The following is a 27,839-nucleotide window of genomic DNA, read 5'->3' on the forward strand; positions in this document are numbered from 1 at the left end:
TAAATGTTATTCATTTTTAATAAACAGTATTTACACAAATCAGTACACAGGAACTTTCAGAACTTTGCATGGATCTGCATTGCAAAATTTCAGAATCTTTACCAGTAAGAAGTTGGAAAACAGTATGAATACATTAGTTGCTAAATTGCAACTTTTCTTTAAATAAAAGAAACCTAATTCTGTCATCACCCAAATCTTTCAGGTGTACACGATACGAAGAAAACCCAGCCTCTGGCTGTTCCACAATATGGATCTCTCTGCCGTTCTGGGAGGTACTTTGATTACACTAACCAGCTTAATCAGTTACCCTATTGCAAAATTCCGAACACATCCAATTTGAAATTGCAGAATCCCTCTCACACAGACACATACAAGAACAAATCAGTATCCCCATAACTGGTTCCAACTGCAATTGTGGCAGTCTACATTCAGAACAAAAAGTTGGTTAAAATTTTCTCTCTTTGATTAATACATTTTGGGGTAGGTCTATAACGGATTCAATGGACGAGAAGAAATCCCACCAATATTCTCATTAATGAGTCTGTAAACTTCAAATTACAAGAAAATACTACTGTGTGTGTCCAGTATTCTTCAATAAGCAGGAAGCAATGACAAAACGAAATACAATCAATGTCCTTCACTTGATGGTAAGCTGGTCAGAGCTGTCCTGTCTATTCTTTTTGTAGAATATGGGCACCGCTGGTAAAGCTAACATTTGTTGCCCATCCCTAATTGCCCTTGAACTGAGTGGTTTGCTATGCTGTACCAGAGGGAAATCAACAGTCAGCCACGTTGCTGTGGGTCTGAAGTCACATGTAGGCCAGACCGGGTAAGGACAGATTTCCTTCCCTAAAGGAGGCGACTGAACCAGATGTTTTTTTTTACAACAATCATGGTCATCATTACCGAGTGTGACTTTCAATTTAATTCAAATTCTACCGGTTGCTGTGGTAGGATTTGAATCCTCGTCGCCAGAATATTAGTCTAGGCCTCTGGATTAGTTCAGTGGTAGTTTCAATACACCACCACCTCCCCTTCATAATATAAACAAAAAGATAACATTTGTGTTTCTAATACGGAAGCACATTGTCCAAAGCGGAGGGGGATTCGGAGAGCATCAATGAGAACAATTGGGTTTTGCTATCTCACAAAGCCTCACCCACCAGAGAATGGGAAAATTCAGTAGTGTAGGTAAAATAATAAAGCTGCGTTCAACACACAATATCACCAAGAATAGTGGAAAAAAGAGTTAATCAGCATAGAAATGCTCACACTGTGTACAGTGCAGAAATAGTTTCTCATTCGCTACTAAACATTTGTGACTATGGGCATTGGATTCTGCAAGCCAGAGTTGGAGGAAAACTGCAGTTAATAAAGAACAGAGGTTTAATTCCACTGCAGTGAGTAGTAGAGGACATCTTACACATGGGAAGAGCAAATGATGTACAATTTGCACCAAGGAGGTGCTCAATCCTTTCATTCATTCTCTGCATGTTTCCTCTTCACTGGTCGTCTGAAAACAAAACATGCACATGTACGAAACACAAGTAAAACCATCTCGCAGTGAGTAGCTGAAAACAATGTGAAAGTACCTTAAAGAAAGCTATGTAAATAACATTGGACAAATAGCACTGGGTTAACTGGTTTTGTGCTGTTTTGGCAGAAGAGGTGTTCTGTTAGCACCTTGCCCATTATCAAAGGACGCAGGTGCCTCAAGCAGAGGTTTACAGTAAACATCAGTTTTATAGACACAGGCTCAGCAGACAGCTCCTTGCACATAGTGCAAGTTAGATACAAAACCAGTCTGCAACTTGTGAAAATTCAAAGTGTATTTCTCACATTCAGTTTGATCAGTTTGAAGCAAAGTCTTACGTTTCCGTCCATATTTAAAAGGAAGAATGCAGTTCTTTGAAAAGGCTTTAAAAAGATACACAAAAATAAATAAGTTTCAAAACTAGATTCTTTTCCCATTCTTTATATGAAATGTTTTTAATGTTCAGGAGTTGTGTCCGCATTTCCCTAGATTTAATGCTGCCAACAGCTGCTGCTCCATCCAACAACAGTTTGTCGTATCGTTGGGCCAAAAAGAGGCAGGATTTTAGCACTTTTTGTTCGTCTTGAATACATTTTTTTCCTAAAACAATAGTTGTAATGAAGTCCATTAAAACAAAATGACTCCCTTGGTTTGAGCTAAAGAGCTGTGGGGAAAAGGAGTTGACCTTCATTGCAGTGACAATAAAGATTATTATTATTATTATTAGAGGAAGCTGACAGTTGGGGAGGGCATCCTAAAGGATCAACAGATACGGAAGGAGAGAATCCCCTTTGGAAGGACCAGACATGGGGGAAATGTTGTTGTGATCACCTGTGCATAAAATATCACCCGGCAACAGTTTTAGAAAGTAAAGTCAAGAAGAGGACAGTCTCTGCGAGTAATACAGGTATGTGAATGGTGTGTATCGACCTGGTACAGAATTGTGTGCATTACACACAGCCAATACTTTAGCCAGGTCCAAAGCACAAACCCACCCCAAGCACAAACCCACCCCCATGGCATCTGGATGGATGGAGCAGTGAAGGGTTTTCTCACTCAGTTCATCGAGTGCTGGAGAATCTGTGCCTGAAAGAATGTTCAGTTACAAGATGAAACTTCTACTTTGCAAAAAATATGGAAATGTTAAAAGTAAAAAGAGAAATTAATTTTGTCCTAGAGCCACAACTCAAATAATATATTATGTGACTGCTGTAAATGCTATTTTTGGAGCGCAGGGGCAAAGGGAAGATGAAAGGGACGTGTGTAGATCTGGGAGAGGATCACAGAATTTACAGTGCAGGAGGAGGCCATTCGGCACATCGAGTCTGCACCAACCCTAGGAAAGGGCACCCGAATTAAGCCCACACCTCCACCCTATCCCCATAATCCAGTAACCGCGCCTAACTTTTTTTTGGACACTAAGGGCAATATAGCATGGCCAATCCACCTAACCGGCACATCTTTTTGGACAGTGGGAGGAAATCGTGAGCATCTGGAGGAAACCCACGCAGACAGAGGGAGAATGTGCTGACGAACCTGGGATCCTGGAGCTGTGAAGCAACTGTGCTAACCACTGTGCTAGCGTGCTGCAAGTGCAGAGGGCCAGAGAATAAATTATTAATTTTTTAGCGTGAGCAGGGATCACCAGGCAATCATTTTCAGTGACTAAATGGAGTTCTCCTAGCCCTCTGCTGAATTTTGTCGCTGGGCAGCCTCCAATGATGTGAGTCCTTGATTTTGGATGGGGGGGGGGGGGGGGGGGAAGAGGAGAAGAGAGAGGGAGAGAGAGAAAAGCACAACAGCTGAAGACCGGGCTCCCTGCAGGGCCCCACTTGTGCCGATATGCAGCACAAAGGCCTTGGCCAGTGCAGAAAGGGTTGGCAGTGCCCAATGTTGGTGTGGTAAGTTGAAGTTGCGGGGGTGAGCTGCAGGATCCGTGATCAGGAAATGGTTTTAATGTTAGCCTGTTGGATGCATACATGCTGCCACAGGGCCTCTTTGCTATTTCTCCTCGGCTCGGTGGTCTTAGCCAAATTGGTTGATGTGATGGCAGGTGAGCAGCAGGCAAACTCCTGGGGTAGTTTGGGTTGATGTTTACCTTCCCTGGGAGCTGTCTTGCTGCAACCGCTCTCCTCATGTGAGGGGGTGGGATGTTGCTCAGAACTGGGAGCCAGGGGAGTTTGAGCTGATTGGAGAGTACCCAAGATGAGCTGGATAGCTACAAGACACAATGGCAATCCTGGACAGTCAGTACAAGATGCTGAATTACACGCCACCAAGGAAATTAAATCAATATAAATCTTTGGAAAACATGTATAAAACGCCACAAGCATCCTAAACATACTTGACACTTGAAGTCAGCACTTAAGATGCCGATTTTGTGAATGACTTAACTCAGTACATTCTGATTGTGAAAAGGAGCAAAGTCAACAGCTGAAATAAGTCCCGACAAAGTAAAACAGTTATGGATTTGCAACATTGTCAGTGTGCAATGGCCCAGCTGCTACGAATGGGCAACTGTCTCATAAACTTAAATATCAAATTTATTCACATTATAAGTTAGATTCGGAATGTCTCAGGGAGCTGGACATTCTCCTCTCTATGAGGCTGGTGACCCCCAGCTAACGCCCTGCTCTTCTAACTGGAGCACAGCCAGTCATGTGTGATTATCTGTTTCTTCATTCTAGTCCTGCCATTCACCTGCGCAGTTAAACAAGGTCGGTGCCACCAGAAATGCTGACGTGAACACACTTTCTTTTAGTCAAAGTAAAATGTCCTTTTGCTTGTAAAACACGCTTCAATCAAACAATGAAAACATTTTTTTAAAATAAATTAGAGTTTTCCAGCCTAGCTGGATGTTAGGCTGTCCTCTTTAAATCACCATGATTGCTGCTGTTGCTGAGGTTGAGTCTGTGTTTCGCCAGCCAGAGCTCTGCTAGCTGCTGTGTGGAACCATAGGTTGAGGCTTTGGAGGCTGTGCACATCTTAAGCTGTTTGGCTTCCAGGTTTGGGTCACAATATATTGAATGGTAGATATGAACAATTCCAACTTCTTGACTCCTGAACGGCTTTAAACCAACGTCAATGAATTTGTTGAAGAGATCTACATCCTCCATGCCCCAGCCCTGGATAGAAACATCAAAGCCACCGGCAAGCAGGAGGTCACTTTTGTAAACACAGGTGATCCCAAACCCATAGTGTCTCCAGAATCCGCTCTGTGTTGTGAAGGCATAATTGTCATTGGGGACTTTTCCTGCATGTACAATCTTTGGGTCATATTGAGTGAAGACAATGGGAAAGTATGCTCCTTTCCCTGGCACAGTATTATCCCTACAACGCTGCAGAAAGTCCACTGTAAAAATCAAGTCAACATCACAAAACAGAAGTAGAGATTCATTGCTAAATTGGGCAGAGCCAAGTTGCAGAGCCAGAGCCCTGGAAAACTCACCCGCCACAGGAAAAAGTTGCACCTCTGCTTTGGGATATTTTATCTGATAGTCTCTCATCAGTTCTACTTGTTTAGTTTTGTCTGGATTGGAATCAGAGTTGAACAGCAAAATAAACAATTTGACATTTTGATTTGAAATCAGACAAGTTCTTTCAAAGTTTTCCATGAATCTGGCAAACATTTCAAACCGGCCCAACAGTGGGACCAAGATGTTGATTTTCTTTTCTTTGGGTTCCTTGGTCTCAACATTAGTGGCCCCGAGTTGGAAAGGGACAAACATTTGGAGGGGATTCGCGAGAAAGGAGAGAGATCGCGAGTTACTGTCAATTTTGCTGGCCAAACCTTTAGCATCAATCTCTTCATGCTCAGCAAACTGGATCTTGCTGAAGGTTTGCTGCAGGTAAGCATGTCTCCTCACAGGGACAGTCATCTTTTTGCCCTTGTGCTTTTTGTAGAGAAGAAGCAGGTCAAGTACATATTCTGCCCCGTACATAGGGTTAACCCTTCGGTAACCATACTGAATCTCTTTGAAGTCAATGATCCGGCCTCTGCTCTTGGCGTTTGCGTTGATCATTTCCATCACCTGCATGATAATGTCATCAAAAGCTTGTTTCTGAGAGGAGTCCATCCCTCTCCGTGGAGGCTGCCCGTCAAAAGCTGAATAAAGATATTTCCCTGTCAGGAACTCCCACTCCAGTACCTCTTCTCTGTGATGAGGTTGGAATCTCATGAATGAAGGTGGGATTCCCAACTGAAGGTCGTCTTTATGAAGCTCAGAGTTGCTGTATCTGCCCATCAGCACAATCTCTCGGTGAAGCTGGATAGTCCGATGACGAAGCTCCGCAATCTTGCGGCTCAGCATGTAGCTGTGGAGCCGGTATTGATATTCAGGGCTTTTGTTGGGGTGCAGAGTGATTGCCCGCTGAATCTTGCTGTTATGTAGATCTTGGATGTAGCCTTTTTTATTCGGTTCATAGTTTTCATAAAACAACTGCTGCATCTGTGTAAGTAAAAGGAAAAATACTCAAGACTAAGGATACAGATATCACACAATGTGCTTTCTCTGCCAGCCCCAAGATGCTAGTTCTGCCTCAATGTGGTAACAGGCATTGCATCCTAATACCCACCCCAAAAGGTCACAGCTTGATTATTTGAGTATCAACACCGAGTACTGCAACATCCTGGGGGTTACCATTGATCAGAAACTGAACTGGACTAGCCATATAATGTGGCTACCAGGGCAGGTCAAAGGTTAGGAATCCTACCTCACCCTCCTGAAGGTCGTCTTTATGAAGCTCAGAGTTGCTGTATCTGAGCTTCACCCGTAACTCACCTCCTGACCCGCCAAAGCCTGCCCACCATCATCTACAAGGCACAAAGAAGGGGTGTAATGGAATACTCTCCACTTGCCTGGATGAATGCAGCTCCAACAACATTCAAGAAGCTCGCACTATCCAGGACAAAGCAACCCGCTTGATTGCTCCCCCTTCCATAAACATTCAAACCCTCCACCACCAACGATCAGTGGCCGCCATGTGAACCATCTACAGGATGCACTAGCAGTAACTCACCCAGGTTCCTTAGGCAGCACCTTCCAAACCCACGACTACTGCCACCACGAAAGTGAAGAGTAGCAGATACTTGGAAACTCCACCACCTGAAGGTTTCCCTCCAAAGTCACTCATCACCCTGACTTGGAAATATATAGCCGTTCCTTCACTGTCGCTCGGGCAAAATCCTGGAACTCGCTCCCTAACAGCACAGTGGTGCACCTACACCTCAAGGATTGCAGCAGTTCAATTAAGGGGCAATTTAGTGTGGCCAATCACGTGACCTGCACATCTTTGGCTTGTGAGGATGAAACCCATGCAGACACAGGGAGAATGTGCAAACTCCATAAAGACAGTGGACCAGGGTCCGGATCGAACCAGGGTCCTCAGCAATGTAGGCAACAGTGCTAACCACTGCGCCACTCTGCAGCCCTAAATTTTCAATTTCAATGAAGCAACATGCTGGATCCAACAAACGGGCGGGAAGAAAACCCGAATCGGACTGATAGGAAGAATATTCACAATACCCTCAAAAGGTAGAGGGCATTATGACTACAGTTTATTTTAACTTTCACTATTTGAAGTTGTCACTAATTGAGGTGGTTTCACAAATGGAGATATAATTGATGCTGGGCGTTGTTCAATCTTTGCCACTTCCAAGTTTCTGGGGATGCAGACAACCCATTAAACTATTTCATGACTGTTCAGAAGGCAAACTTAGTTTTAAAGGATTTATATTTGTATTGGTAAACATTAGAAAGAAGGTATAGTTTTAAGTGGGTTTAATTTAATGTTTCTGTCCCTGGAAGGGTAAAACCTGGTTATGTATGTGTGGCAGTTGGTTAAGTTCCAAATGTGTGATGGACTTCAATAATAACAATTTTTACTGTCATAAATAGGCTTACATTAACACTCAATGAAGTTACTGTGAAAAGTCCCAAGTCATCACATTCCAGCACCTGTCTTGTGCCAAGGGGACACAAGACAGCTAGGCTGGTGGAATAGCCAGACATGGGGCAGATTAAATTTAATGCAGACAACTGAAGTGATTCCTTTTGGTAGGAAGAGCAAGAACATAAAATACAGGATGGGATACAATCCGAAACGCTATGCAGCTGCAGAAGAGGGGCCTGGGAGTATACGTGAATTAATTGAAGAAGGTGCAGGACACATTAAGGAAAGTGGTTGAAAAGCTATATGGGATTCTGAGCTTTTTGATCAAGAGACAGAAGGTACAAAGGAATTAACCTTTATAAAACATTGGTTCAGCTTCAACTGGGGTACTGTGCCCAAATCTTGTATTCAGAAGAACACAGAGGAAGTATCAGATTTTGAAGGAAGGTTTAGGAAAGTATGGAAGGATCACTCAGGAATGGAAATGCCAGAGGGGCAGGAGACTTGGGACACAAGTACATGATTTGAGAACAGATTTGTCTAATGTATTAAAATTGGTGTTTCCTGAGTGGGATCACGTATCAACGACAAACGTGATATTAATAGATCAATGTATTCAAATTGACCAGGATATGGACGCTAGGATTCGTGCTCTCCAGACCGGGTTACAGCCTAAAGATTTACCATTTCAGTCAACAATTAATGCTATCTCATTCGAATACTCCACAGGAGCCGAAACCAATACAGGGAAAATGTCACAATTGTGGAAAGGACGGGCACTGAGCCAAGTCGTACTGGTCGAAACCACAGTGGCGTCGGGGACATGACTCCACATACAGAGAGCCGCATAGAGAAGCGTATGGGCCCCACCCGGACAGGGTGCAGTACAGGCCCCCCCCATTGTCACCGTGCAGAGACGTGTATTAGAGAACCACCCAGAGGAATGTATTGGAGAGAGCTGTATAGAGAGATGTATACACCCTACCCATTGTCACCATACAGAGAGTCTGTATACAGGTCTGAATAGGAGCCTGGTATGGTGGATGCATTCAGGAAATTGTCACCACAGCGGCAGGCTGTACAGATGGAAATGTCAAAAAACTAGGAAAGCCCCAAGTCTCCCTGTCACTGCCTCTCTTCATGCCTTGATTGACAACAGGAAGGATGGATTGTATGTATCGTTGAGGGTGGGCTGTAAATAAATACACTGTCTTTTTGATACAGGGGCGGGGTTAACATGCCTTCCTCTAGTATATGTGAAATTGTTTCCTTTGGATCACAAATTAACTGTAGCCCATGGTATAGGAGGTGATGAACTGATTATCGAAAGAACCCATCCCATGCTAATAGAATTTGGCCCACATGAATCGATTTCTCCAGTCTGGATAGGCCCACTGGGCCAGGCCATTCTGGGTCTGGATGTTCTAGCCCAATTGAATTTTTCTCTAAACTTTGAGAATGGAAAAGTAACATGGTCAATTAGAACCTTCAAGAACATCCAATTTGGGCCAAAGATAAGAATGATTGTGGCCTACTACACATGCAATCGGCGTCATTTACTGGAATTGCCCCACCAAGCAATATCCCATCCTCCATTGAGAGAATACTACCTGTAGTAAAGCAACTAGAGGAAAGGGATGTATTGATTAAAACATACAGTTCACCAAATAATCAGGTTTGGCCTACGAAAAAGGAAATGGCACATGGCACCGGACCGTCAACTACAGAAAGGCCAACCCGTGTATTGATAAGAAAGCTCCTATGGTGGCTGACCCTTCCACCATTTTAATGCCCTAACACCAGAACTTGAGTGGTTTCAGTTATAGACATGTCCAATGGCTTTTGGTCGATTCCATTAGCACAGGAGGTACAGCCATGATTTGCTTTTGCCATTCAACAGCAACAGTACAGCTGGACAAGACTATCACAGGGTTTCCATACTGTTTCACATGACTTTACAGAACTATTTGAGGGAACTGCCTGAGTTGCCCTCCACCATTATCCAGTATGTAGATGACATTTTGTTGGCCACCATTGAAGAAGAGGATCATGAGAGAGACTTATGTTCTTCCGGGCCATCTCAGCCGGAGAAGACATAAAGCCAGCATGGCCAAAGCACAAATTGCCCAACATGAGATTGTCCACTTAGGCCAGAAGATTTTGAAGGGCACGAGAACTTTCCCAGGATAGAACCAAGGCAATTTGGGCTGCCAAAGAGCCCACCACTATCCAAGACCCGAGATCATTTTTGGATGTGTAACTTTAATAGAAATTGGATTGATTCATACACGCAGTTGGCACATTGAATGACCCTTTGAAGGGAAATCGGAAATCAAAAGGTTGTCCTTACAACAGAACAGAAAAAAGCCTTTGTGAATCTGAATCAGGCCTCTTGCTCATCACCAGCTCTAGGAATTCCAAATAACGGGAAACCATTCACCTGGTTTGTCCATGAGAGAGAAGGATACATGACAGCAACCCTAGCCCAGTAACATGGGAATCAACAGAGACCAATTGGGTACTATTCAGGAAAACTGGACACAGTAGCCCTCGGATGGGGAAGTTGCCCGAGTGCCACTTGTCAGGCTGTAACGGCTACTGCAAGTATTGTCCTAGATCAGAAACTGACTATTAAATGCCCTCATACAGTTCATGCATTACTCTCAATGAATAGAGTCAACAAGTCACCTCAGCGCGATAGACCAGGTGGACAACAGCTGCGGAAGCCCCTAACCTCCATTTCCAAAAGGCAAGCCCGGTAAACCCATCATCTATGAGGAGCAAAAGTGGGGAGGAGAAGACCATAACTGTGTTGAAATCACGGAAGAAATGGAGGAGGCCGCCTGATAGAAGAAGATCCATTACAAAACCCAGGCGTCGTTTTATTTACAGAAGGGTCCTCTTTTGGTGAAAATGGCATTCGGAAAGCAGGATGGGCAGTCACAAGCCTGTACACCATCATGGCGAAGGGAAGTCTACCCCGGGGACATCAGCCCAACATGCTGAGTTAAAGGCCCTAGTCGAAGTAGGTCGTGTGGCAAAAGACCAGACAGCTAACATCTATACAGACTCAAGGTATGGTTTTGGAGTAGCTCATGACTTCGGCCAATTATGGAGGAACAGAGGATTCCTTACCACCACAGGAACACCTATTCAAAATGGGAACAAGGTACGGGACCTACTAGAAGCCTTAAAACTGCGAAATGAAGTGGCCATTCTGAAATGTAAGGCCCACCCTAAAGAGGACACCGCAGAAGCACAAGGAAACACCTTTACAGACCAGGCAGCGAAAGAAGCCGCCTCACAATGCAATTCTCCAGATCTACAGACTGGACGTACACAGCTGTTACAAAACCTACGTAAAATTCAAAGCGAGTGTTCACGAGAAGCAAAATGGACATGGATGGAAGCAGGTATCAAGTTCTGTGAAGATGGCATTTGGAGACAAGCAGAGACAGACAGACCAGTTGCACCACAGTCACTGATGCCCTTTTTGGCCCAACAGATCCACTCATGGGGCACCTGGTCTCTTAATAGATGTTGGATCGATTCAAGGGAACCTGGTGGGGGCGAGGATACAATAAATATTCCCAGGTGGTGGCAGACCACTGCGTCACCTGTCAGAAGAACAATTCAGGATCTAGAACATCAATGCCTGTTAAGAGCTCCTGCCCCTGCAGGACCATTCCAGCATATACAGGTCGATTACATTACCCTTCCATGTCAAAAACACATTGATGTCCTGGTAATAGTGGACAAGTTCTCCAGATGGGTAGAGGCCTTACAGGCCAGAAGAGCTACTGTTAGCTACACCGCTAAGGTTCAATGCAAAAACTATATTTCCAGGTGGGGAGTACCAACCAGCATAGACTCGGACAACGGAACCCACTTTACAGGTGCTGTTTGCAAAGATGTTTGTAAGCTATTGAACATACAGTGGGAGCTACATTGCCCGTATCACCCATATCGTCAGGACAAGTGGAACGTATGAACCGGACTCTGAAAGAGCAATTATCAAAGTATCACCAAGAAGGAATGCAATGGCCTCAAGCCTTACAATAGTCCTGTGCAGTATCAGTGCAACACAAAACAGAGCCCCAGGCCTGAATCCATTCGAAGTAATTACTAGCAGGCCCATGTCCTTGCCAGGGACTCTTGACTTACGAATAGCCAACTGTCATTTGATGAATGATGCATTACTGAAATATTGTCAGAATCTAACACATTCCGTCAGTTATGCTTCCTTACAGGTATCGGCAGCGTGGGTGACCCACCCGAAGGCAGACACAACCTTGTGCCAGGAGTTAGAGTCTATGTGAAGAAACTGCAGAAGGAGCTGTTGGGGTCCAAGTGGGAGGGACCCTATCAGATTCTGCTCACAACCCAAGCAGCTGCGAAGGTCCAAGTAAAGAAGTCTTGGATCCATGCCTCATGTTAAAAGAGCATTATGATTAAAGCTAATTTCTGTAGTGTTTTCTGCCATTTTGATTTTGGTTGTCTTTTCAGTTTAACAGACCATGGCCAACCCACAAAGGCTCGCAAGGAGTTAAATGATCATACTTTTCTTCGTATGTCCATGGTGAGTGCCAAAGATTTCAACGTTTCCAATTGTTGGGTATGCATTGCTACTCCCACCCACTCAGGGGAAGACATTCCCATATTGTCTATTCCTTTTAGTAAATCTGAAACAGTAGAATAAAAGCACCGCCCGTTATTCCCAAGCTCGTGACTGGCGTGAAATGCTGAGAACCTCAGGAGAATGCAGATATGGATCATGCACTTAGCACTTCTGGTTGAAGATGGTTGTAAACGCTTCAGCCGCATCTTTCACATAGGCATGTCGGGTTGGGCTTCCTCCATCATAGAGGATGAGGATTGTTGTTATTTGTGGAGCTTCCCCCTTCTCAAGTTAGTTATTTAATTGTCCATCTCCATTCACTACTGGATGTTGCAGACTGCAGAACCTTGATCTGAACTGTTGGTTGTAGGAATCGCTTAGCTTGGTCTACTGCCTCTAATTTAAAATGATAATTTTGCTTAAATCTCTGCATGGCCTCACTCCTTTTAATCTTCACTTGGTAGCTGGAGTTAATGTAGTTACAAAGTCCTGGATTTTCTTCAGCTAACATTCTTAGAAAACAGCTGGAAAAAATATACAGCCAGGAATCAGAGCCAAATCTCCAGAATGGTAATTAATGTTGGATATTATTGGCCAGAATAATGGCTCCCAACAAATGGAAGAATGTGTGCTATCGACAAAATAATCATAACCTGGGGATGCAGGCAGGCTGGACAATACATCAATATTTTATTTGATGTTTTAAGTTTCATTTGTGATGAGGCAACACGTCGGCATAATGGTTAGCATTGCTGCCTCACGGCGCCGAGGTACCAGGTTCGATCCTGGCTCTGGGTCACTATCCGTGTGGAGTTTGAATATTCGCCCTGTGTTTGCGTGCGTTTCGCCCCCACAACCTAAAGATGTGCAGGCTAGGTGGATTGGCCATGTTAAATTGCCCCTTAATTGTAAAAAATAAATTGGCTTAAATTTAAAAAAAAAAGAAAAAAGTTTCATTTGTGATTTGTTTTCAGTTAAGGCAGCGCCACTTTTAAGAGGCTGCCCCCTTTCATTTTGTCCCTCAAGTTTACTTAATTTTAACAAAAAAGTTGGACCCACGTCAACTAGGTAGTCAGCATCTTTAGATGATGTCAGGAAACTGGGTGGACCTCTTACTGGTCCTGTATGCCCTCCTCAAGGTCATGCTCCCCCTTTAACCTTCTCATCCCAGCCTCTCAAAACCAGCCCCGTACTCCCTAGCCAGGGCCTGCCTGCATGACCCTGGTGATACCACAGACTTATCTGAGTTCAGGTCCTCTTTGCCAGATCTGGTTCCAATTCCAGCAGTGGCCATTGCTTGCCACTGTTGAGACTATCGTCTTGCCAGACTCTGATTGGCAGGTACTTCCACCCAAAATAGGGCAGATGTTACACCTTAAAGCAATTAATACTGCTGCTAGCTACAGCTTGCCAACCTGAAAAACACCCTTTTATCCCAACAGTGTTTTCTGTTATTTAGGCAATCTCTTTAACACTAAAATATTACCTTTAACACCTGGAGCTCCTCTCTTGTGTAGTAATCTTTTATATGGCACCTTATTGAGTGCCTTCTGGGAATCCAAAGACATTGCTAATCCCCTTTCAACAATCCTACTTGTTGCATCTTCAAACATTATTCCCCTATCATAAAATCATGTCTAATCTGCTTCATTGTGTTATGACTTCTAAAAGCCCTGCAACTAATTCCTTAATTATGAAATCCAGCATTTTTCAAATGAAACGGGTTAGGTTAACTGGCCAATAGTTTCTTTGCACTCCCTCCATCCTTTCTTGAATAGAGAAGTTACATTTGTGATTTTTCAATATGGACCTGTCCTGAACCTAGGGAATTTTGGAAGATTACAATGAATGCGGGCGGCACAGTGGTTAGCACTACTGCTTATGGTGCTGAGGACCCAGGTTCGATCCTGGCCACGGGTCACTGTCCGTGTAGAATTTGCACATTCTCCCCGTGTCCACGTGGGTTACACCCACACAACCCCAAGATGTGCAGGTTAGGTGGATTGGCCATGCTAAATTGCCCCTTAATTGAGAAAAAAAAAATAATTGGGTACTCTAAATGTAAAAAAAAAAGCAATGAATGCATCCACTGTTTCTGCAGCTACTTCATTTAATTCCCTAGGTTGCAGGTCAAGAGGTCCACGTTAGTCCCAATTGTTTTCCTAGTATTTTATCTTCGTGATAAGTGTTTTAAGTTCCTCTCCCACTTTTCTCCTTTATTTTCTAATTTATTAGGATTGGATTCAATTTGAATTGTTTTTTGGAGCAGGCAAAGAGCTGGATTAGGGGTTTGCCCCTGTCCACTCGGAGCTTCGGCTTTGTAACTCTGATTGTTCAGTTTTCGGCTTCTTCCACTTTATTGGCTGAACCAAACTTTTTATTGGGAATTTAACAACTCTTAAATCCTATTTTTAGATGATTGCTAATTTTTGTCCAGCTGATGGGGATTGTACGAAAGCATGAGGAAAAAAGGTGGTGAAGGGGAAACAGACCCATATTCCTGAAAGCAAATCACATCAACAGGAGAGAATGTACTAGAGAAGTGGGAGTGAATTCCAGCAATTGGGGTTTAACAACAACCAATTAATAAATTGCAGTCAATGAAGCAATTAATGAAATTTCTTTGAAAAGGGTCTTCACACAGCTATAACTTGAAGATTACATCACTAAAATATTGTTTCAAATAAAAATGTCATTATAATCAGTAAATGTATCCCTATCACCCACTCTCCCCTCGAGTTACCATTTAGATAGTAGACTGCACCCCAGTGAGACTCTGCAACCATTTTGCGGACAAAGTTTTCGCCTCCCAGGAACAGAAATTGGGGATTTACAAGCAATTGCCAACCTGAGAGAGCTTTGGTGTGCCCGTCTAGACCATTTCCCAATGGGATAAAGAAGTGTTTGAACAGAACCTTAAAGGGGCAGGACACTAAAAACTTCATCTTAAAGTTGTCTGTGCAGCAGGTTTCCACATAACCCATGACCAACACCAACCAGGTGTTCATAACCCACAACCGGCCGAGCGATTCTACCACAAACTACTGCACAATTCCTTATAATAGCCTATCCTCTGACTCACTAGGAGTAATGTTAAATCCACCAGCATTCATTCCAACAGCACCTCTCGAGCGCAGTAACACCAAACCAGAGTAGTTGGGAATAGGACCAGCCAAAGCCAATGTGACTGGAGAGCATTGTTGCAGGTATGGCAAATATATTTTATGAATGGGTGATCAAAAGCAGGAGGGGCTGGGCGAATGGCAGACATTAAATTTGGAGATTAACATAGTTTAGTAGCTCGATGCATGGAAGACCCCATTTAGTGCGACCTGGCAGGTGAGTGGGAAGAGTCTGTGCTCCCAGTGACTGATGCTTCAATTCCCATTAACGTAGCAGAGTTGGTTGTCAAAGCTGTGACGTACATCGCTGCTAAACGAGTATAGGGCCTTCTGCAACAAGTGGCCTTGGATCTTTTTTTTTTAAATTAGATGTGTAAGCTTGAAGGCAAGTTAATCCCAAATCTTACACTTACTCTTTCCCTGCACCTTCATGTTGAGAGATTGCGCACAAGATTTCACCCTTATCCTCAACTGGATGGGCATCATTGTTAGCATGGATACACACCAGTGTCACAGGCTACAGCCAGTGTCACTTCTATACATCCCACTATTGTCATGGAACTGACTGCTACTCGTGATCCATAGTGAGTACTCAATCTGTTGATTTGTTGCATTATGTTGGAGCCAGAAATATTGGTGTCTGTTGGGACATTAGTGTAGGTGATTAAAATTAGAGACCAGAGAAAGTATTTCACGGAGTTCTGCAGACTGTACTTCAGCTCCATTAAGGCCCAATTTTAATGAATACACCCCGTTAAAAAGGGCTTGGGTGAGAAGGTTTTCAGTTTTAAAATGTGTTGCGTGCAACAGCAAAAATCATCCAAAAACATGCAGAATATTGTTTGGAATAAAACTGGAATGGGAAGGGGTGTGAAATATATTTCTGCACAAATAGGGCAAAATCAGACTGAATATAAACTGTCTTGGCAATGGGCTGCAAGTGTAGAGTCTATTTACAAATGAAGAATGTGATCAAACAGCAAGGTGGCACAGTGGTTAGCATTGCTGCCTCACAGCACCAGACCCAGGTTCAATTCCGGCCTTGGGCAACAGCCTGTGTGGAGTTTGCACATTCTCTCTGTGTCTGCATGTGTTTCCTCAGGGTGCTCCGGTTTCCTCCCAAAATGTGCAGGTTAGGTGAATTGGCCACGATAAATTGCTCCTTAATATCCAAAGATGTGCAGGTTGTGGGGGAAAGAGGTCCTGGATGGGATGCTCTTTAGGAGGGTCCGTGCAGACCAGATGGGCCAAATGGCCTCCTTCTGCACTGTAGGGTTTCTATGATTCTAGTGTCTTGTGCCAAATTGCAACGGCGCTGACAGAAAACGTATCAATTAGAAACGGATTTCCAAAGTTATACAATTAACCAGTCACAGTACCCAATACAAACCGAGTATGAAATTGAGAGACTTCTCAACAGTTATTTCTGTTATCATTATAAAATACTAGTGCCCCAAAGATTGCTTTGGCCTTCCCCCTTCCACCCATAAAAGGTTCTTTTCACACAAGTCTCAGATGGAGTTATGGATTGCTCCCCTTGAGCAAAGAAGCACAGAAACAGAATCTGCTGGATGGGAGGGGGGTGCAGAATTAGCAAGGAATGTGCAGTTTACTACACTCAGTGTATCAGGAGCACATGTACAGAACGTGCCTTGTTTTTGGTTGCAATGCACAAGGTCAGTTTGTGCCAAGCACAGAACACGGAGACTCCAGTACCCTACACCTCAATTAGTGCAGCTCACTTTTCCAGGTACCTTTGGAGCATTTCAGAGAATACAAACAGTTTGGCGATTTTTCTTGATGACTCATTAAATAAGCAACTTGGGAAGCATGAAGGAACAGATTGCACTGCGAGGTCCAGCCACTAGAGTCCCATAGGTTTTACAAAGTGCCAGATTTAATGAAGAGTTGGCAAAGAATTATACAAATCGGTTAAAGCCTCGATAAACGATGACTGTTGCAAGGATAGAAAAACTCCACTTATTTGCGAAGCCAGCAGCAACTTGGAAGTTGTTGTGGAATGTTGGGACTGTCAATTAACTGGACAGGATCTTTTTAGACATTATAGGTAAAGAATACAAAATTAAATGGGCTGGGTTTTATTAGAGAAAGTTACATAAATAGTAATATGAATAGTTTATACCCATTGTTATAACAAACAGAACTTTGATTAGTATGCTGCTTCCAAACTTGATTCAAAACAGGAGGTTTTAACCATTCAAACAAACGGCCCATGTGACATGACAAGAGAAAATGCTGGAAAATCTCAGCAGGTCTGGCAGCATCTGTCGGAAGAGAAAAGAGCCAACGTTTCGAGTCCGATGACCCTTTGTCAAAGCTAACAGGCATGAAAGTGGGCCCATGTGACATTACTGGTCCTGCCAATCTTGTCCACACCAACCTCAACATAATGTCCCAGTTCTCTGACTGCATCACTGGACTGGCGCAATGGTTCTTGCAAACTGGAGGGGGTCCTTTCAAAGTCCAGATAGCAACCCTGGAAACTTAGTAATAAATTCCCTGCTGTGTATTGGCTAGTGAAATCTCACACCAATGATCTGACTTTAGTGAAGTCAATTTAATGAAGCATGGCAATTATTTCAAAACATACAAAATAATTATTCTGGTCCATAGCGAGACGTTTCTTGCCCTCAACTATGCCACGGGAGCTCGAATTGGGTCCAAACTTCCATCAACAAGACTGTCATCTTTGCTCTTGGTCACGTTATTGTCATTCGCTATTTTCTGACGAGCATACCTGCTGGATGGTATAGTTGAGAAGTAGTTTTACCAAGTACCTTGCTAAAATCCTGGCTAATATCTAATGGTCAAATGTATCTATGTCAGAAAAGGACAGCAGCATCTGACTGGCTAACAACATTGAACCTGCCCCTCCAATTTGGATCCTTCTATTCTTAGTCTCCCACACCAGAAATAACCCATTTTGCTTTTAAAAAGGTCATGTGCCAGGACGAACTTTTCAAAAGATACCTTGCACCCCTGCCCACTAAGGAAGAGCAACAGCTGCATAGGGAAACAATTGTTAAAGCTTTGAAGACAAATTAACTGTAAAATTGACATACTTTTAGAGATATAAAATGGGTTGTTTTCCCATGCAAGTTTATTAAAGCAGTTCCTCAACAGTCTCTGCATCAATACCACACTTAGGTTGACTTTTACTCTCAAGAGGCTGACCTAGATGTAAGATTCTGGGGCCAGAAACCCAAACCCTGCATCTCATATAAATCTAATCAACAAGTTAACACATTGCCACCCCATGATCCACCAACTGTTGGGATGTATGTCATTCATACCTGCCAACACACCAGCACAAATTCATGTACCACATTACTAATTTGTTACATAGGCAAGACACCAGTTAGTAGAGAATACCACATGTTGCCGCTGTACCACATGAAACAATCCACTGAGACAGGTCACAGTATGCAGGAACTGTGCAAAGCAGGAATAAGTAGGAAGCCAGCCAGCCATCTCCGCCATTTAACAAGATCACAGCTGATCTGTACCTCAACTCCATCCAGCCCTTATTGCTCGGTCTTTAAAGACTCAACTGACCTGCAGGATGCACAGTCCTTCGTGGGAGATTTCCAGATCCCTTTGTATGACAAGTACTCGCTGATTTCTCTCCCAGCATTAATGTAAAAGATCATGTCTCTATGCTCTGTTACGATCACAATTAAAACTGAATTATATTTTTCCCCATTATGATGCAGTGAAAGATTCGAATAGTGAAAGCAAATTAAAAAGACGGAGGGTTGTTTGTCACCGAAAAATAAATTCATTACTCATGTTTGCAAATCTAAATAAGTCAAATTGAAGCACTGGAATAAAGTTAAAATGTAAGCATTCAGTACAAGTGGAGCGACTGTCAGAAAGCCCCAGGACAAAGTGTCTTTCACTTCTAGCTAGTGCGAAACTTCATGCACACAGACTGTGCAGAGTGTTTTCACTGGGTTCCAAAATAAACAGAAGGCCATGGGTTGAAGGGTTGGAGTTTTGCAAGATCATTAATGAAGGTACTCGCATACACGAGATTAGTCGCGTTATGAAATCCGTTATGTGAAATATGTAATTTGCCAAATTAACAAATTTGAATGAGGGAAGGTAAAGCACAAGACATAAACGACCGATTTTTAAAATCAATTAACACGTGAATCCCCAAATAATCTCTGTGCCATCCAATCAGCAGGAGTCAATTTGCTTGATGTGGAATTAACTTGTTTATCGTCCAGTCAACAACAAATTGTTGGATAAACTCGCTGGTTTAGCATAAATGTAATAACTAGTGCAAAAATGTTAATTATTAAAATGGGGGGGGGGCACATGAATCACACACCAGACTGCATACAGAAATATACAAATGGACACAAAATATTTTAAAGATCTGCTTATAACTCCTGTTACAGCAACAAAACAGGAAAGTGTTTTTGAATCAATCTGAAGGGCAGACAGCGAAAAACGTACAAATCAAGAGCAAGGAGCGTGGTTGAGAAACAACCACACACACTCCTGAAACATAGAAACTAGGAGTAGCCTATTTGGCCCTTCAAGCCTGCTCCACCATTCAATATGATTATGGCTGATGCCAGATTCCCATTTTCTCCCCATACCCTTTGATGCCATGAAAATCTTTCTTAAATACATTCAGGGACTTAACCTCCGCAGCCTTCTGTGGTAGAGAATTCCACAATTCACTACCCTCGAGTGTTTTCCTCATTTCAGTCCTAAATGGTCTACTCCGTATCCTGAGACCGTGTCCCCTGCTTCTAGGTTCCCCAACCAGCGAAAACATCCTCCCTGCATCTAGTCTGTCCAGCCCTGTTAGAATTTTATATGTTTCAATCAGATCGCCTCTCATCCTTCTAAACTCCGGTGAATCCAGGCCCAGTCGACCCAATCTCTCCGTATAGGACAGTCCCGCCAACTCCGGTATCAGCCTAATGATCCTCTGCTGCTCTCCCTGAATGGCAAGTAGATCCTTTCTTGGGTAAGGAGACAAAAACTGCACACAATACTCCAGGTGTTGTCTCACCAAGGCCCTGTATAACTGCAGTAAGAAATTCCTACTTCTGAACTCAAATCCCCTTGTAATGAAGGTTAACATACTACGTGCCTTCCAATTGCTTCATACACCTCCCTCTCCACTTTCATTGACTGGTGTACACGGACATCCAGATCCCTTTGTACATCAATACGTCCCAATATAATCACCATTGAAATAAAACTCTTCCTTTTTGTTTTCCACACCAAAGTGTAGAACTTCACATTTAGCCACGTTGTTCTGCCCACTCACTCACTCAACTTGTCCAAATCACCCTGGAGTCTCCTTGCCCAGTTTTGTGTCAACAAACTTGGGAACGTTACATTTGGTTTCTTCATCCAAATCATTTATATACTTTGTGCACACCTGGGGCCTAAGCACTGATCCCTGCGGTACCCTACTAGTCACTGCCTGCCATTCAGAAAAAGCCTCATTTATTCCCACTCTGTTTCCTGTCTGTCGACCAATTCTCAATCCGTGTCAAAATGTTACCCTCCATGTCATGTGAAAACGAGAATACAGATAATATCAGTTTCTTGTGCAACTGGAATTTCTCAAGTTCAATTCAAGACTTTACATATATTTCATAACTAATGCAAAATACTGTGGAAGTTGAAATCTAAAATAAATCAGAAAATGCTGGAAATGTTCAGCGGATCAGGCAGCATTTGTAGACAGAGAGTTAACATTGTGGGTCAATTACATTTCTAAACGGCCTGTGTTGGTTCAGATTTCTTTGGCCCGAGCATTGGTTCTGTGACTGTCCTGGAGGCACAGTTGCCATGATGCCTCCAAATTTGCCCAAGAGTGCTCTATCTGTACCATAGGAATGACAAGGAAGAGTGCCATTATGTATATAATGAGAAGCTCAATTTCAACTTCAGAAATTTACTGCTGAAAAGTAGTTACATATACACAGTCCAGGATTGGGTCGTTAGCCTGCATGGTGTACTGGCCTGAGCAACCACCACACTGGGAACCCCAAATGCGACCAAATGGAAGCCTAAACAAACGTTCTGCTTCAACGTTTATGGGGTGGGTGTGATGTTAACCATACAGCGGGGAGAAACAAAAAACTGAGACCGCGGGTAACATGGTACGATGTGACCTGGAATGTCTAGTCAGGCAATAATTTGTAATGGAAGAGGGAAAATTAGGAATTTTTACTTTTGCTCTCAATCCTGAACACCAATCTCCCCAAATTGTGTGTAGAGTATTGTTACATTGCCACGCATCAACCATTCAACATCTATTGCACAGAAGTTAGATAAACTCTGGCTGTATCTTGTACTGCATCTAACCTGGTTTAGTCCCTACTCAAGTAAACATCTTTAGAAATTGAGTGCAAAATGTTAATTACATTAATCCAGGACAGCAACAAGTTCAAGTCAAACTCCCACAACATGTATGCTGGATACCACCACGTGTAGAGGACGGAGCAGAATTCCATCACTATTCAGAGTGAGAGTGGGGTCTGCTTGCTGCTCTTCTGCCCCAAAACGATTGTCACGATTCTGGCTCTGTCTTTGCTAGAAATCACTCACTGGCACGCTACCCACTGCATAAACTGAGCAAGATAAAGGACCCCAGAAGAGATGTAAATGCAGTGTTACAAACAGGAATTTGGCACCAATTTTTTACAAGCTACGACAGATTACCTGTCTGAAAAGTAAGTCAAATCACCGGCTCCCCCCACCCCAGGCACCCTAATCACCGGCTCCCCCACTCCCTACAGCCAAACCACTGGCCCCCCAACCCTGCAAATCTCCCACTCCCAGACTGTCACAATTAATACCTCCAGACTTATGATGTTCCCTTTACAGAATCCAAAAGCCATATCCAGCTGCCCTGAATAATGGTAGTCTTGGAGATGATGGGCTGGTGCTGGAGAAGTGGGTGTCTCGAAAGCTGAAATTTGATGCAATATTCCTTTTAACAGAAAGTGCAGAATATAAAACTCAACAGCAGTCATCAAAATAGCATTTAGTGTTTATTGAGCCAGACGTAACAGCAAAATGTCTCCTCAATTTCAAGAATTAAGAGACACCGGAACAGATTTGGGAAACATGAAAACACCTAAATGGGAGGAGGTGTAGCAGAGGCTTGTGATATCACAGCAGAACCAATGGAACAAAGATATCCCCACTGGGTCAATCCAACATACCAAATACAAGGGTTCCTCCCAAGCTGACAAATCGAGCAGGTTGATCGGCATGCAGAGAGCATTACCAGCCCCCTGCACACAGCCCCCACCCCCAGGCACTCAAAAGGTAGAGAGTTGTGAAGTGAAAAGACTGGAGAAGAACAATCAAATGTCAGACTTTACTACAAAAAAAAGGAAAAGTTGAAGATAGGGGAAGTGCGAAGAATGAGAAAGAGGACAAGGGATGAGCAAAAATGAAGGCAGCAGATAGTGCTGGCTGAGGAAGCTCGGTTCAGAAGGGGGGATGACAACAGGTCAGGTTTAATCTGTGCACGGTAGCACAGTGATTAGCACTGTTGCTTCACAGCGCCAGGGACCTGGGTTCAATTCCCCATGTCTGTGCGGGCTTCCTCCAAGTGCTCCAGTTTCCAAAAAGTTCCAAAGGAGGTGCTGATTAGGTGAACTGGACATTCGGAATTATCCCTCAGTGTACCCGAATAGACGCTGTAGTATGGCATCTAGGGACTTTTCACAGCGACTTCATTGCAGTGTTAATGTAAGCCTATTTGTGATACGAATAAAGATTATTATTGAGACATTGCAATTAATGTATTTTGATCGGTCTTAATTAAGTCAGGTGACTGGAACTAGTTACGCTATATTTAATTTACTGCCCGTCGTGTACTCACACTGTGAAGTGACTTGCTGCAATTCAGAGGATTCCCGGGTTTATCAGACTAAGAACTTCAACAAAAACTAAAGGTCAATTCAAATCGTGCACCCTGAAGAGAAGTTTAGCATGGCATCGGTGGACATCAGCCAATTAGCTGGCGTTTGTATTCAGCAGCAGGCAAGTCGAAGCAAACTTCCCAAGACATTTATACTGAAAAGCTACTGCGATACTGGGGCAGCTGACTCATTCTCCTCTTTGCTAACAGATACACTTCCTCACTACTCATGGATTAAAACCAGAGTGACTAGTTAGTGGATGCGATGAACACCTTGGTTATCTGACGAGAGGACTCAGACAAGGAGGCGATGGCCCTTCATCACCTCGATTCTGTTCCACCAATCAATGAAATCGTAGCTGAGTGGCGACCTAACTCCATTTATCCACTTTAGTCCAACATTTGGTGAATCTAATTATTCTCGGACAGGTTGAAATTAACCCCGAAAGGAATCATTTCTCATAGTTCCCCAGATATGATGGAATTGCTAAATGCCATGAAACACATATCTCTCCATGTAATTTAACCTGTGGGAGTCCAGGTAACAATGTGTTCTTGACACCAAGGCCAATATGTCCTTCGCATAGTACTATTCACAGTACTCAAGTTGTGCTCTAGCCGGGGCATTATATATCTGAAGCATGACTTGAATTATCTATATTTCTGGAATTCTAAATATCTTCACTGCTTCTCGCTTTTCATCATTTGGAAAGGATTTGATCCGATCCTTTTTAGGTCTAAAGTTGAGGACCTCACATAACCTATCCCTCAGTAAATACACTGCCCAGGCACTGCCATCCTCACCATCCTCTTCCCCCCCCCCCCCACCACTGTACTCACCCCCTCTCACTGCCACCCTCACCCCCACCTCCTCTTACACCAACCCCCCACTCCCACTGTCCGCCTCCCACCCACCCCACTGTCCTCCTCAACCCCCCACCCTCCTCACTGTCCTCCTCACCCCCACCCCCCTTCACCTCGTATGACCAGACGCACTGGACCCCGGTGAACCTGCAAACACAGCGGCCGACCACCTGGTCCTCATGGGTGGTGTACATCTCCCGCAGACACTCCCGATGTGACCCCGCCCCCCCCCCCCCCCCCCCGCAAAACTGTCCTCCTCACTCCCCCCCCCCTCACCTCGTATGACCAGGCGCACTGGACCCCAGTGAACCTGCAAACACAGCGACTGACCTCCAGGTCCTCATGGGCGGTGTACATCTCCTGCAGACACTCCCGATGGTGAACCCCCCCCCCACTGCCCCTCGCTGTCCTCCCCACCCCCCTCATTGTCCTCCACCCCCCCACCCCCCCTCCCTCCCCTCACTGTCATCCTCACCGGCAAGCAGGAAGGTGGTTTGAAGTGTGTCTACTTCAACGCCAGGAGCATCCAGAATAAGGTGGGTGAACTTGCAGCATGGGTTGGTACCTGGGACTTCGATGTTGTGGCCATTTCGGAGACATGGATAGAGCAGGAACACGAATGGTTGTTTCAGGTTTCAGGGTTTAGATGTTTCAGTAAGCTCAGGGAAGGTGGTAAAAGAGGGGAGGTGTGGCATTGTTAGTCAAGGACAGTATTACTGTGGCAGAAAGGACGTTTGATGAGGACTCGTCTACTGACGTAGAATGGGCTGAGGTTAGAAACAGGAAAGGAGAGGTCACTCTGTTGGGAGTTTTCTTATAGGCCTCCGAAAAGTTCCAGGGATGTAGAGGAAAGGACTGCAAAGATGATTCTGGATAGGAGCGAAGGTAACAGGGTAGTTGTTATGGAGGACTTTAACTTTCCAAATATTGACTGGAAACGCTATAATTCGAGTACTTTAGATGGGTCAATTTTTGTCCAATGTGTGCAGGAGGGTTTCCTGACACAGTATGTAGATAGGCCAACAAGAGGCGAGGCCACATTGGATTTGGTACTGGGTAATGAACCAGGCCAGGTATTAGATTTCGAGGTAGGTGAGCAATTTGGTGATAGTGACCACAATTCGGTTACGTTTACTTTAGCGATGGAAAGGGATGGGTATATATCACAGGGCAAGAGTTATAGCTGGGGGAAAGGCAATTATGATGGGATTAGGCAAGATTTAGGATGCATAGGATGGGGAAGGAAACTGCAGGGGATGGGCACAATTGAAATGTGGAGCTTGTTCAAGGAACAGCTACTGCGTGTCCTTGATAAGTATGTACCTGTCAGGCAGGGAGGAAGTGGTCGAGCGAGGGAACCATGGTTTACTAAAGTAGTTGAATCACTTGTCAAGAGGAAGGAGGCTTATGTAAAGATAAGACGGGAAAGGTCAGTTAGGGCGCTTGAGAGTTACAAGTTAACCAGGAAGGACCTAAAGAGAGAGCTAAGAAGAGCCAGGAGGGGACATGAGAAGTCCTTGGTAGGTAGAATCAAGGAATTCCCTAAAGCTTTCCCTAGGTATGTAGGAATAAAAGAATGACAAGGGTTAGAGTAGGGCCAGTCAAGGACAGTAGTGGGAAGTTGTGCGTGGAGTCCGAGGAGATAGGAGAGGTGCTAAATGAATATTTTTTGTCAGTATTCACACAAGAAAAAGACAATGTTGTCGAGGAGAATACTGAGATACAGGCTACTAGACTAGACAGGATTGAGGTACATCAGGAGGTGTTAGCAATTCTGGAAAGTGTGAAAATAGTCCCCTGGGCCGGATGGGATTTATCCTAGGATTCTCTGGGAAGCGAGGGAGGAGATTGCAGAGCCTTTGGCTTTGATCTTTATGTTGTCATTGTCTACAGAAATAGTGCCAGAAGACTGGAGGATAGCAAATGTTGTCCCCTTGTTCAAGAAGGGGAGTAGAGACAACCCCGGTAACTATAGACCAGTGAGCCTTACTTCTGTTGTGGGAAGTCTTCGAAAGGTTTAGAAGAGATAGGATGTATAATCATCTGGAAAGGAATAATTTGATTAGGGATAGTCAACACAATTTTGTGAAGGGTAGGTCGTGCCTCACAAACCTTATTGAGTTCTTTGAGAATGTAACCAAACAGGTGGACGAGGATAATGCAGTTGATGTGGTGTATATAGATTTCAGTAAAGCGTTTGATAAGGTTCCCCACTGTAGGCTATTGCAGAAAATACGGAGGCATGGGATTGAGGGTGATTTAGCAGTTTGGATCAGAAATTGGCTAGCCGTAAGACAGGCTGGTTGATGGGAAATGTTCAACCTGGAGTTCAGTTACTAGTGGTGTACCACAAGGATCTGTTTTGGGGCCACTGCTGTTTGTTATTTTTATAAATGACCTGGAGGAGGGCGTAGAAGGATGGGGGAGTAAATTTGCGAATGACACGGTCGGTGGAGTTGTGGACAGTGCGGAAGGATGTTGCAGGTTATAGAGGGACATAGATTCTTACCATTAGCAGAGAGATCTCGGTGTCCGTGTACATAGATCCTTGAAAGTTGCCACCCAGGTTGAGAGGGTTGTTAAGAAGGCGTACGGTGTATTAGCTTTTATTGGTAGAGGGATTGAGTTTCGGAGCCATGAGGTCATGTTGCAGCTGTACAAAACTCTGGTGCGGCCGCATTTGGAGTATTGCATGCAGTTCTGGTCGCTGCATTATAGGAAGGATGTGGAAGCATTGGAAAGGGTGCAGAGGAGATTTATCAGAATGTGTTGCCCGGTATGGAGGGAAGATCTTATGAGGAAAGGCTGAGGGACTTGAGGCTGTTTTTGTTAGTGAGAAGGTGGTTAAGAGGTCACTTTTCTATTGTTCACCCCCATCCCCGTCTTCACCAACCCTACGCCCCCCTCTGTCCTCCTCACCCGCCCCCAACCCTGTCTTCCTCATTCCCACCCCCCCTCACCTCGTATGACCAGGCGCACTGGACCCCGGTGAACCTGCGGACACAGCGGCCGACCTCCAGGTCCTCATGGGTGGTGTACATCTCCCGCAGACACTGTCCGATGTGGGGCAGCAGCCGGCGGAGCAGCTCCCGGCTCAGGATGACCCCCGGGCCGCCCATGCAGAAGTTGTCCCCGGGCTCGAGCGCCAGTTTGCCCATTTCGGCGGGGGTGCCCAGGCCGGTCTGGCCCAGGTACAGCGGCTGGCTGCTGTTGAGGCCTCGGAGGAAGCGCTCGAGTCTCTCCCCGCGGATGTAGGTGTCGTCGTCGGCGCGCACGAACCACTCGAAGCGGTGCAGGTGGCGCTCGGCCATGTACTTGAGCATCAGGAAGGATTTCTTCTGCGGCGGGTAGGAGTCATCCACCCCGGGCAGGGCGACCAGCGGCAGCGGGAGGCTCAGGTCGGAGCCCTCGCTGGAGAAGAACTCCACCCGGCCGGGGATGTGGCGGGCCCAGGTCCGCTGGGCGGCCAGCGCCCGGTTCCTCAGGTACTTCTTGGCGCTCATCACCCCCACGTAGAGGAAGCGCGAGTGCGAGGCCTCGGCCTGCCCCTGGCCGCCCCCCGGGGCCCGCCGGCGGCACACGCCGCCTCCTCTCCGCGGCAGCAGCCGGGAGGCCAGAGCGAAGCCAAGCGCCAGGCCCAGCAGGAGGCCGAGCCAGGAACGCCGGCAGCGGCCCGCCATCCCGCCTCAGTCAGCGGGCATGCTGCTCCGGCGCTGCGAGCGCCCCATGTCCCCCGCTCCCGCCCGCCGGCCCGACCCACCGACTCTCCGCTCCCGCCCGCCCCGCCGCCGCTTTAATACCGCGCCCTCTGCCCGCAGCGCGCTCCTCATTGGCCGCCGGGCTCAGACCCCGCCTCTTAAAGGGACAGCCTCTCGC

At 44.9% G+C, this 27,839-nt stretch overlaps 1 protein-coding gene across 1 annotated transcript; it reads right to left on the bottom strand.

Moving 5' to 3' along the window:
• Positions 1-27,709, bottom strand: chsy1 (chondroitin sulfate synthase 1). The gene is made up of 2 exons (XM_072468810.1): positions 26,924-27,709; positions 1-5,982 (listed from the first exon to the last, which is right to left on the bottom strand). The coding sequence occupies exons 1-2, from the start codon at positions 27,641-27,643 to the stop codon at positions 4,393-4,395; spliced, it is 2,310 nt and encodes a 769-aa protein (XP_072324911.1). The 5' UTR covers positions 27,644-27,709; the 3' UTR covers positions 1-4,392.
• Positions 27,710-27,839: the final 130 nt, after the last annotated feature.

The sequence above is a fragment of the Scyliorhinus torazame genome, chromosome 12, assembly GCF_047496885.1.
Source record: "Scyliorhinus torazame isolate Kashiwa2021f chromosome 12, sScyTor2.1, whole genome shotgun sequence".
In the NCBI taxonomy this organism is placed as follows: domain Eukaryota; kingdom Metazoa; phylum Chordata; class Chondrichthyes; order Carcharhiniformes; family Scyliorhinidae; genus Scyliorhinus; species Scyliorhinus torazame.

Bases quoted from the DNA above. Each gene is read 5' to 3' on its own strand.
- chsy1 (XM_072468810.1), bottom strand. From the start codon at position 27,643: ATGGCGGGCCGCTGCCGGCGTTCCTGGCTCGGCCTCCTGCTGGGCCTG. The intron at 5,983-26,923 runs GTGAGGGGGGGT...TTACTTACACAG, and splicing joins AGTGCGCCTGGTCATACGAG to ATGCAGCAGTTGTTTTATGA.